At 54.5% G+C, this 11,968-nt stretch overlaps 1 protein-coding gene across 5 annotated transcripts in view; it reads left to right on the plus strand.

Moving 5' to 3' along the window:
• GTF2IRD1 (GTF2I repeat domain containing 1) overlaps window positions 1-11,968 on the plus strand; it is a 148,512-nt gene that overhangs the window by 76,579 nt on the left and 59,965 nt on the right. For all 5 annotated transcript variants that reach the window (XR_012515309.1, XM_039460562.2, XM_039460561.2 and 2 more), the window contains exons 10-16: window positions 251-276; window positions 1,840-1,948; window positions 3,330-3,367; window positions 4,178-4,258; window positions 5,374-5,463; window positions 10,528-10,575; window positions 11,497-11,562. Coding sequence is in view for 4 of the 5 variants with exons in the window: in XM_039460562.2 (XP_039316496.1) it covers window positions 251-276; window positions 1,840-1,948; window positions 3,330-3,367; window positions 4,178-4,258; window positions 5,374-5,463; window positions 10,528-10,575; window positions 11,497-11,562 (458 nt within the window). In the remaining variant the exon portion in view is untranslated. The remainder of the gene's footprint in view (window positions 1-250; window positions 277-1,839; window positions 1,949-3,329; window positions 3,368-4,177; window positions 4,259-5,373; window positions 5,464-10,527; window positions 10,576-11,496; window positions 11,563-11,968) is intronic.

Consider the following 11,968-nt stretch of genomic DNA (forward strand, 5'->3'; position numbering starts at 1 on the left):
AGCCAAGATCGCACCACTGCACTCCAGCCTGGGCGACAAAGTGAGACTGTCTCCAAAAATAAAAATAAATGGTTTGGGAGGTTCTGAGACGTCGGACATGCCCTCTCCTGCCTGCCTGTGTCTCGGGTGCCCAGGTCTGTGGCTGTGCCTTTGTCACTCAGTGACTTCCACCGAAGGGGACCTGGAGGCATCTCCCCGAGCCCCAGGAGAGCCTACACCGTTCTCATGCCCGTCTCCTCTCTCTCCCCAGGATGTTTGATGAGCGAATTTTCACAGGTATGTGGGGACCATCTAGCCCATTCTGAAGTTTCCAGTTGATTCCCCTGTAGAACCTGAGCTGCCACCATCCTGGACTTGGTCCTCCCGAGCCCCTGCCCTCAGGGAGGGAGGGAGGCTGGGCTGTGGCTTCTGTGTCCTGGGACAGAAATGGGTCCCGGGCTCCTAGGTGCTCGCAGACTGTCAGGACAGCCCCTCACAGCTTCGAGTGCCCAGGACAGAGTACTAAAGCTGGATACTACCCTGCGCCAGCTTAGTGAACCTGAACTGTGCCAGGCTCTCTTCGAAGCTGCCAGCATATTTTATTTTAATAGAATTCCAGCAGTCCTATGAAGGCAGCTCCATTTCTATCCTCACGTGCAGATAGAGGAACGGAAGCCCAGGTGGGCACAGGTCCCTGGCTGCGGGCCCAGCCAGCACGCCCATCCCAGGAGGAAGATGCGGGCTCTGGCCGGGCGCGGTGGCTCACGTCTGTAATCCCAGCACTTTGGGAGGCTGAGACGGGTGGATCACAAGGTCAGGAGTCCCAGACCATCCTGGCCAACATGGTGAAACCCCGTCTCTACTAAAACACAAAAGATCAGCTGGGTGTGGTGTGGGCGCCTGTAGTCCCAGCTACTTGGGAGGCTGAGGCAGGAGAATCACTTGAACCCAGGAGAGAGAGGTTGCAGTGAGCTGAGATCACACCACTGTACTCCAGCCTGGTGACAGAGCAAGACTGGTCTCAAAAAAAAGGAAGGTGCAGGCTCTTCCCGGGGCAGTGAAGCATTGCCCATCTTTTCATATCTGGCACCCCAGTTCTGGTCCTGCCTCCCACTGGCTGTGTGACTTTGGGAAAGGTCTTCTGGGCTTCAGTTTCCACATCTGTGAAATGGGGATAAGAGCACCTTCCAGCCGGGTGCAGTGGCTCACGCCTGTAATCCCAACACTTTGGGAAGCTGAGGTGGGCGGATCGCCTGAGGTCGGAAGTTCTAGACCAGCCTGACCAACATGGAGAAACCCCCATCTCTACTAAAAATACAAAAATTGGCTGGGCGTGGTGGTGCACACCTGTAATCCAAGCTACTCGGGAGGCTGAGGCAGGAGAATTGCTTGAGCCCAGGAGGCAGAGGTTGCAGTGAGCCGAGATCACACCATCGCCCTCCAGCCTGGGCGACAGAGCCAAACTCTGTCCCAAAAAACAAAACGAAACAGAAAAGAGCACCTTCCTCCGGGCTCCTGGCACAGCGAAATCATGAGATGAGGGCCTGGTCCCGTGACGCAGCCTTGGGGAAGCCCCGGGCCTGTTCTCAGGGCTCAGCCCCCGCAGTGTGTGGGCGGGCGGGGGAACCGTCTCCGGTTGCTGCCTCCCCTTCCTCCCGCCCTTACTCTCAAATTTCTGGCCCTCTCTGGCACTAGAGCTGCTATTCCTCCTTTTTGGGGCGGCGTCTCTCCCCAGGACCCGTTCCTGGCTGTTGGTTGGACGTGGAGCTCACAAGGAAGGGCAGAGGCGAGGCCCCCTGGGATCCCCCCAGGAGCTTCACGTGGAGACCTCCATCCTGAGCGCCCTGACTCTCCCCACAGGGAACAAGTTTACCAAAGACACCACGAAGCTGGAGCCAGCCAGCCCGCCGGAGGACACCTCTGCAGAGGTCTCTAGGGCCAGCATCCTTGACATGGCCGGGAGTGCTCGGTGAGGCCCCAACCCCGGAGGCCCACGGCCAGCCCTGCTCTGGGCTGAGGGAGTATTACCTGCAGGGGGGACCAGAGACCCAGGGCGGCTCCCACCACACCACCAGCCCTTGAAGGTGCAAAGGGAGGGCGAGGGGAAACAGGGCTCCACCTACTTCCTTCTGCCTAGAGAACTGTCCCATCCCCAAGATCTAGCCAGATGTCACCTCCCTCAGAAGTCCCTAAATGCCCGCACTAGGCCGGGCGTGGTGGCTCACGCCTGTACTCTCAGCACTTTGAGAAGCCGAGGTGGGTGACTCCCTTGAGGCCAGGAGTTTGAGACCAGCCTGGGCAACACAGTGAGACTCTTGTCCCTACAAAAAATAAAAAGTAAGCTGGATGTTATGGCTGGTACCTGTGGTCCCAGCTACTTGGGAGGCTGAGGTGGGGAGATTGCTTGAGCCCGGGAGGTCAAGGCTGCAGTGAGCCGTGATCGCACCACTGCACTCCAGCCTGGGCAGCAGAGCAAGACCTTGTCTCAAAAAGACATACATGAGGCCGGGTATGATGGCTCACACCTGTAATCCCAGCACTGAGTCAGGCAGATCACCTGAGGTCAGAAGTTCGAAACCAACCTGGCCAACATAGCAAAACCCTGTCTCTACTAAAAATACAAAACAATTAGCCGAGCATGGTGGCGGGTGCCTGTAGTCCCAGCTACTTGGGAGGTTGAGGCAGGAGAATCGCTTGAACCCAGGAAGCAGAGTTTGCAGTGAGACAAGATTATGCCACTGCACTCCAACCTGAGCAACAGAGCAAGACTTTGCCAAAAAAAAAAAAAAAAAAACAACGTGTATGCATATCACATACACGTGTATACCTGCATGCACACATACATTCTAACACCAGGTCCGATGCCTGTCCTGAGTGCCCACCAGACCCTGCCCCAGTGCTCAGCTTGGCAACCACCCGCCAGCACCCCCCAACCACGTTCTGACCTCTTAGAGGCAGGGGTGGGCTGTTTATTTCAGAATCCCCACACCATGCCAGGCCTCCCCCGGCAGTTTTCTGGGAGGGAGGGAGGAAATTAACAAAATCATCCGACCCAGGGTCCTGGCTACCTTCACTCCCAGGCCCCTCCCCAGATTCTTAACCTTTTCCGGGCCTTGCAGGTCTTAATCCCCCACAAGCAGGGATCAAACCCCCACTGTGCCAAGCTCAGGAGCCCCAGAGCTCCCTGGTGGGGGTAGGGAGCACCGTCCTGGGGGGCCAGGGGGTGATGGGGGAGGAGTGTCTTCTGCAAGGGCGGCCGCGGTGGGCCCCCGACTGCCTGGAGGGGCAAGGCTGGGCAGGGTGGCCCTGGACTTGGCTGACAGGGGTCATTTCCTGGCTTCCCTTCACAGGTCAGACAAGGGCACCATGTCTGAAGACTGCGGGCCAGGTGAGAAGGAGCAGGGTATGCGATGGGTGTCATGGGCCAGGAGGGCCACCACCAGCCCTACCCGGCAGCCTTAGGGAGGAGCTCAACTCGGCGCATGAGCCTGGAGTGCTAATGACCCCCCTCTGCCCGCCTGCACCCCCCAGGCTTGCAGCGCCAAGGTGCAAGGCATGCTGGGAGCTCCGACGGGGGTCAGGGGCATGGGGACCTGGGTACTGGCATCACCACTGCCTCTTGTCGATGCACAGACCCAGGCTCCAGGCTCCTGGACCGTCAGCCTCCCCTCTGGGGAGCGTCAGTCACCGGGTCTGTAAATTGGAGCCCCTGGCTGGGCGCGGTGGCTCACACCTGTAATCCCAGCACTTTGGGAGGCTGGGGCAGGCAGATCACCTGAGGTCGGGAGTTCAAGACCAGTCTGACCAATATGCAGAAACCCTGTCTCTACCAAAAATACAAAAATTAACCTGACGTGGTGGCACGTGCCTGTAATCCCAGCTACTTCAGAGGCAGGGGAATCGCTTGAACCCAGGAGGCGGAGGTTGCAGTGAGCTGAGATCCCGCCATTGCACTCCAGCCTGGGCAACAAGAGTGAAACTCTATCTCAAATAAATAAATAAATAGGAGCCCCTAAGCCTAACCTGGGGGCTCCCCTGACCTCCACTTCTGGTCTGGGCAGGAGCCGGGAGCTGACATGACTTGTCCTAGGTAGAACCTCACTGACAAGTTACAGACACCAGAATGTTCTGGAAAGACTCCCTCTGCCCAGCCAGGCTCATGCCAGACTTGACCGGATCCTTCCTTTCCTCTTTACAGGAACCTCTGGGGAGCTGGGCGGGCTAAGGCCGATCAAAATTGAGCCAGAGGATCTGGACATCATTCAGGTCACCGTCCCAGGTAAGGGACGGACGTCTGACCAGCCCCTGCAGAAATCAGGGCCGTACCAATGGCCTCCCGAGGGTCTGCCCTGGTGAAGAAGAGGCCTCCAGGCCGCTGTTTCTCTCCGTGGATCCCGAGAGCCTTCGGGGTATCGTGAATGCTCTGGCCACAACTGCCCCTGTTAGGAATCGTGTTCTCGGCTCTCACCTTCCGGAAGGTCCCCTCAAACTTCAGCTTCCTGGCTCGGCTTCCCTGGGATTTGTGAGGCTGGGCCTGAGAGGTTCTGAGTTTCCCCGTACCCTCCGCCAAGCCTCCCTTTCCACGTCCTCAGAGGAGAGGGTGGATTTGGGTGCTAGAGCTTCAGTGTGGGGCGACCGTTAGAAGCCAAGAGGGTGCCGGGTGCAGTGGCTCATGCTTGTAATCCCGGCATTCTGGGTGGCTGACACAGGAGGACTGCTTGAGGCCAGGAGGTCAAGACCAGCCTGAGCAACATAGCGAGACCCCATCTCTACTAAAAGTATGAGAAATTAGCCACATGTGGTGGTGTGTGGCTGTAGGTGTGGCTACGCAAGAGGCTGAGGGAGGAGGATCACTTGAGCCCAGGAGTTGGAGGCTGCAGTGAGCTCCGATTGCACCACTGCACTCCGGCCTGGGCAACACAGTGAGACCCTATCAAAAAAAAAAAAAAAATGGCTGAGCATGGTGTCTCACACCTGTAATCCCAGCACTTTGGGATGCCAAAATGGGTGGATCACCTGAGGTCAAGGGTTCAAGACCAGCCTGGCCAACATGGTGAAACCCCGTCTCTACTAAAAATACAAAAATTATCCAGGCATAGTGGCGCATGCCTGTAGTTCCAAGTGTGGTGGTTGCACCTGTAATCCCAGCTACTCGGGAGGCTGAGGCAGGAGAATCGCTTGAACCAGGGAGGCAGAGACTGCAGTGAGCTGAGATGGCACCACTGCACTCCAACCTGGGCGACAGAATGAGACTCCGTCTCAAACAAACAAACAAAACAGACAGAAAGAAAGGACCCTTGTGTGTGGGCAGAGTGGGCTGGGTGGTCCCCGAGGGACGGTGACGGGAGTGTGGCAGGTAGAGGACATCCGTGTCATTTGGAGTTCTGTCTTCAGACCCCTCGCCCACCTCCGAGGACATGACAGGCTCGATGCCTGGGCAGCTGCCATCCGAGGACTCTGGTTATGGGATGGAGATGCTGGCAGGTAAGAAATGGAGCTGGGCTGGTGCCTGGGACTATCTCCCCAGGGAGCAAAGGGAAAGGGGTGGCCAGGTAGGCCCCCGGCTTTCCTTGGTCTCGACTGCCTCTAGTAAAGGAAACCCAGTGTGTGCCTGCCCCACTCCGAGGCTGGGTTCCTTCTGGAAACCTCGAGTGGGCTTTATTTATTTATTTATTTGAGACGGAGTTTCGTTCTTGTCACCCAGGCTGGAGTGCAGTGGCGCGATCTCGGCTCACTGCAACCTCCGCCTCCCAGGTTCAAGTGATTCTCCTGCCTCAGCCTCCCGAGTAGCTGGGATTATAGGCGTCCACCACCACACCTGGCTAATTTTGTATTTTTAGTAGAGATGGGGTTTCATCATGTTGGTCAGGCTGGTCTCAAACTCCTGACCTCAGGTGATCCGCCCACCTTGGCCTCCCAAAGTGCCGGGATTACAGGCTTGAGCCACCACACCGGCTATAGGCTCCATTTATAACAAAACCCAGCATCCTTCCCAGGAACCACCTATTGGGATTAATTTGTCCATTTATCTAAAAACCATTTATTGAGCATCTATTGTGTACCAGGACCTGTGTAAGGGGCTGGAGACAAAGCAGTGAACCAGGAAGAAGTCCGACCTCCTTGGGTGCACGTCCTCATGGGAAGAGATAGATGGATAGTAGGCAAATAAGGAAAATAGGCAGGGTAAGGTGGCTCACACCTGTAATCCCGGCACTTTGGGAGGCTGAGGCAGGCAAATCACTTGAGGTTAGGAGTTCAAAACCAGCCTAGCCAGTATGATGAAACCTCATCTCTACTAAAAATACAAAAATTAGCTAGGCATGGTGGCGGGTGCCTGTAATCCCAGCTATTCAGGAGGCTGTGGCAGGAGATGACTTAAAACCAGGGGGCAGAGGTTGCAGTGAGCCAAGATTGTGCCACTGCACTCCAGCCTGGGCGACAGAGCGAAACTTTGTCTCAAAATTAATAAATAGATAGATAGATAAGAATTAGATAGGGCTGGGCACAGTGGCTCACACCTGTAATCCCGGCACTTTCGGAGGCTGAGGTGGGTGGATCACCTAAGGTCGGGAGTTCAAGACCAGCCTGGCCATCATGGTGACACCCCATCTTAAAAAAAAAAAGACTGAGACAGGCACGGTGGGACATACGTGTAGTTCCATCTACTCAGGAGGCTGAGGCCGGAGGAGCCACTGAGCCCAGGAGTTGGAGGATGCAGTGAACTGTGATGGTGCCACTGCACTCCAGTCTGCTCACCACTGCAAGACACCATATCAGAAAAGCAAAAATAGGCCAGGCGCAGTGGCTCACACCTGTAATCCCAGCACTTTGGGAGGCTGAGGCAGGCAGATTGCCTGAGGTCAGGAGATCAAGATCAGCCTGGCCAACCTGGTGAAACCCCATCTCTGCTAAAAAAAAAAACACCAGAAAAATTAGCTGGGCATGGTGGCAGGCAACTTTAGCCCCAGCTACTGGGAAGGCTGAGGCAGGAAAATCCCTTCAACCTGGGAGGCGGAGTTTGCAACCGTGATGGCCCTGGGCAACAGAGTGAAACTCTGTTTCAAAAACAAATAAACAACAAGGGAAGATCCTTAGGATGTAACAGTGAGCAAAAGAAGAAAGCTTGATTGAGCTTTGCTTACAACTGAGTTGTAAACATAATCACTGAGGGAAAACAAGGGTAGAGCACACAGTAGCAGCCTTAGGCAAAATGATTTGCGTTTTCTCTTTTCTTTACTTTCTTTTTTTTTTTTTTTTTTTTTTTGAGACAAAGAGTCTTACTCTGGTCCCCCAGGCTGGAGTGCTGTGCTGCAATCTGGGCTCGCTGTAACCTCCGCCTCCCAGGTTCAAGTGATTCTCCTGCCTGAGCCTCCCAAGTAGCTGGGATTACAGGCACACACCAGCTAATTTTTATATTTTTAATAGAGACAGGGTTTCACCATGTTAACCAGGCTGGTCTCGAACTCCTGACCTCAGATGATCCACCCACCTCGGCCTTCCAAAGTGCTGGGATTACAGGCGTAAACCATCTCATCCAGCCTCTTTCCTTTTTTTTTTTTTTTTGAGACTGAGTCTCACTCTGTCACCCAGGCTGGAGTGCATTGGCGGGATCTCGGCTCACTGCAACCTCTGCCTCCTGATGCAAGTGATTTTCCTGCCTCAGCCTCCTGAGTAGCTGGGATTATAGGCACACGCCACCTCACCCAGCTAATTTTTGTATTTTTTTTTTTTTTTTTTTTTTTTTTTTTTTTTTTGAGACGGAGTTTCGCTCTTGTTACCCAGGCTGGAGTGCAATGGCGCGATCTCGGCTCACCGCAACCTCCGCCTCCTGGGTTCAGGCAATTCTCCTGCCTCAGCCTCCTGAGTAGCTGGGATTACAGGCACGTGCCACCATGCCCAGCTAGTTTTTAGTATTTTTAGTAGAGACGGGGTTTCACCATGTTGACCAGGATGGTCTCGATCTCTCGACCTCGTGATCCACCCGCCTCGGCCTCCCAAAGTGCTGGGATTACAAGCTTGAGCCACCGCGCCCGGCGAATTTTTGTATTTTTAATAGAGATGGGGTTTCACCATGTTGGCCTGGCTGGTCTCGAACGCAAGACCTTGTGATCTGCCCCCACCTCGGCCTCCCAAAGTGCTGGAATTACAGGCATGAGCCACCATGCCCAGCCTTCATTTTTTTATTTTATTTTTTTTTTATTATCTAAATCAGTTGTGATGCACTTTTAATATTTTGGTAATGAAGACAAAAATATGACTTGTCCAGCACAAACTGGGCATGACCAGACTTGACAGCAGTCTGTGGCGTAGCTATCCAGAGAGTTTGGTTGACGCCAAGCTCAGGCTGAGGTGACAGTGTGGCGTGGCGGCTAAGGAATTGGCACAGTGCCCGGCTGAGTTCCCAGTGGTGTTAGAAACACCATGGAAGCCTCAGCGCAGCACTCACAGCCAGAGGCACCGCAGCAGGTGGCACTGGAGGGTCTGGGGGCCTTGGTGAGCACAGCACCATTGCTGTTTGTCAGAGCAGAGCACAGGCTCAGCAAGGCTCGTTCACCTCCCCAAGGTCACACAGCCTTGGGCTGGAACACGTGTTTGCTGATTTCCCATGCAGGGTTTCTTCCCAGGTACCCCAGGCAAACCTGAGGGATTAAGAAAATTCTGGCTGGGTGTGGTGGCTCACACCTGCAATCCCAACACTTTGGGAGGCCGAGGCGGGTGGATCCCCTGAGGTCAGGAGTTTGAGACCAGCCTGCCAACATGTGGAAACCCTGTCTCTACTAAAAATACAAAATTAGCTGGCATGGTGGTGGGCACCTGTAATCCCAGCTATTCGGAAGGCTGAGGCAGGAGAATCACTTGAACCCAGGAGGCAGAGGTTTTAGTGAGCCATTGCGCTCCAGCCTGGACAAGAGCAAAACTCCGTCTCAGGGGAAAAAAAAAAATTCTGATGGGGGTGCACACCTGTAATTCCAGCTACTCAGGAGGCTGAGGCAGGAGAATCGCTTGAACCCAGGAGACAGAGGTTGCAGTGAGCTGAGACTGTACCGCTGCATTCCAGCCTGGGCAACAGAGCAGGACTCTGTCTCAAAAAGAACAACAAAAAAGAACATTCTGAGATTTTTAGGACCACCATGCGTTAGAGGGTTTTGCATATATGTGCTTTTTCTGTTTACACATGTATGATATGAAACATTTAAATGGGACCGGGTGCGGTGGCTCACACCCGTAATCCCGGCATTACAGGCGGACAAATCACCTAAGGTTGGGAGTTCGAGACCAGCCTGACCAACATGGAGAAAGCTTGTCTCTACTAAAAATGCAAAATTAGCCAGGCATGGTGGCAGATACCTGTAATCCCAGCTAGTCGGGAGGCTGAGGCAGAAGAATCACCTGGACCGGGAGGCAGAGGTTGAGGTGAACTGACATCATGTGATTGCACTCCAGCCTGGGCGACAGGAGTGAGACTCCATTTCAAAAAAAAGAAACAGTTAAATGGTATAGAACCGTGTAACACATTGAGCAGGTGCAGTGGCTCATTTCTATAATCCTAACACATTGGGAGGCTGAGATGGGAGGACTGCTTGAACCCAAGAGGTTGAGGCTGCCATGAGCCGAGATTGCACCACTGTACTCCAGCCTGGGCAATACAGCAAGACAGTGTCTCTTAAAAACAAAACAAACAGCCGGGCACGGTGGCTCACGCCTGTAATCTCAGCACTGTGGGAGGCCGAGGTGGGCGGATCATCTGAAGTCAGGAGTTCGAGACCAGCCTGGCCAACATGGTAAAACCCCGTCTTTTTTAAAATAATAAATAAAAAATTTTAAAAAAGAAAAAGAAAGAAAAACAAAACAAACAAACAAACAAAAGTATGTAACGTGAAGGAAAAAGCTCCCGTCACATCCTCCTCAGGTAACCACTAGTATTCCTAATATCTACCCTTTGTATGTTTTCTCCATGTGCTAACTCATGTGATAACTATTTTGAACAAATTGTACCCTGTCTTCTCACCTGGATTTTTGGGGTTTCACTCTGTCACCCAGGCTGGAGTGCAGTGGCACGACCTCACTGCAACCTCCACCTCCCGGGTTCAGGCGATTCTCCTGCCTCAGCCTCCTGAACAGTTGGGATTACAGGCACCCGCCACCGTGCCCGGCCAATTTTTATATTTTTAGTAGAAATGGTGTTTCACCATGTTGGCAAGTCTGGTCTCGAACTCCCCACCTCAGTTGATCTGCCCACCTCAGCCTCCCAAAGTGCTGGGATGACAGGCGTGAGCCACCGCGCCCGGCCCAGGACTTCATCTTGTTCCCACGTGTCCTCTGTGTCTAGAACAGACTAGCTTGGGAGGTGCATGCGAAGTGATCTCAGCCTGCTTACAGGGTGGGCACCCGTGTGGAATCGGGGTCCCTGATCCCATGGGAATAGGTGCCGTGCTTCAGAGCTGGCCCCCCTGGCCTGCCATTTCCAAGCTATCTCGTCTGACATCCACGGCGCATGGCTTAGGAGATGATACACGTGGCTTCTCGGCATCCTCTGTTCTCTTTCAGACAAAGGCCTCAGCGAGGACCCGCGGCCCGAGGAAAGGCCCGTGGAGGGTGAGACCCTGTCTGCCCCCAACATTTCACCCCCAGCCCCACCCCATCTCTCCTCCCCTGCCCTCCACCTCCCCTTTGGCCTCTGGCTCTCTGCCTTCTCTCCACCCATCTCTCTCCAGCACCCTGGTGTGGGGGTGGGAGTCCTGTGGGCTGCCCGAGGTGGGAGGAGATTCAAGGGCCTGTCCTCTAGACCCAGGAGGTACCTGGTCAGTGGTACGAGCCGTCGCCCCTGCTCAGGGAAATTGCAAGGCTTAGTTTTTATTACACACGCCGCTGCTTTCTGCAAAGGTTTTAAGACCGAGAACTGAGCCTCCTCTATCAGCAGGTAGCATTGAGGCCCGAAAGCCCAAAATTGGCTTTGTGTCCAGCAGACACGCCCATTCTCAGGAACGGGAAAATTCCTTCCTTGCTGAGATGGAAGTAGGAGAGAAAGAGAGGGAAGTCAAGGCGAGGGGGGAGCCTAGGGTATCCTGGAATGGAATGAGTGAGTGTCAGAGGAGAGAATTTCACTTCCCCAAACCCAGCCTGGCAGGAGGAACCATGAAGTCTGCACACACTTCCGCTGCCACCTGGTGGCAGCGTGCTCAATTTGCAGGCTTACTGCGTACCCACGCGCTCTCAGTCACGTTCTGTACTCACACACCTGGAAAGACCCATGGTTACTCCTAGTTCACAGAACCTTCCAAATCTTCATTCAGGCTGGCAGTGCCCTAGATTTGGTTTTACAAACAAGCATGTGAGCCCAGGCATTGTCAGGTGTGCCTGTGCCATTTCTGAGGCCGTAAGTTACCCACCACCGCCGCCCCAGCCTTCTCCCATTCCAAGATCCCACCCAGGGCCAATCATGGTACCAGCAGAGCTGGGACATCAGCTGAGAAGCTGCCACCAGAGAGGCTCCACAGACTGCCTTTTGCCTTCCAGACAGCCATGGTGACGTGATCCGTCCCCTGCGGAAGCAGGTGGAGCTGCTGTTCAACACGCGATACGGTGAGCAAGCAGTGGGACAGGGTCTGGGGGCGTCCTGGCCCCCCGCCAGCTGTCCTGTTAGCAGAAAGGGCTTTGGACCCATCCCCTTGCCCATTCCCAAACCAGCTGCTCTCTGGGCAGGGACAAGGGAGGGAGGGATGAGAGGAGCTGGGACCCGCCGTCAGGATGGGGACACTAGAGGGGCTTCCCGTCGGGCTCCCTGGCTCCCTCACTTACACTCTGCCTCAGCTGCAGGTTGGAGGCCACTCCCTCCCCTGTAGTATTGCCAGCCCTCTGCCCTCACCCTCACCCAGGGTCCTCAAGAAGACTCATGATAAGAATATGATCAGATAACTTCAAAGCTAGGTGCTTCGCCACATTCTCTTTTTTTTTGGTGGGGGGGGATGGAGTCCCGCTCTGTCACCCA

Source organism: Saimiri boliviensis, chromosome 20 (genome assembly GCF_048565385.1).
Source record: "Saimiri boliviensis isolate mSaiBol1 chromosome 20, mSaiBol1.pri, whole genome shotgun sequence".
Taxonomy (NCBI): Eukaryota; Metazoa; Chordata; class Mammalia; order Primates; family Cebidae; genus Saimiri; species Saimiri boliviensis.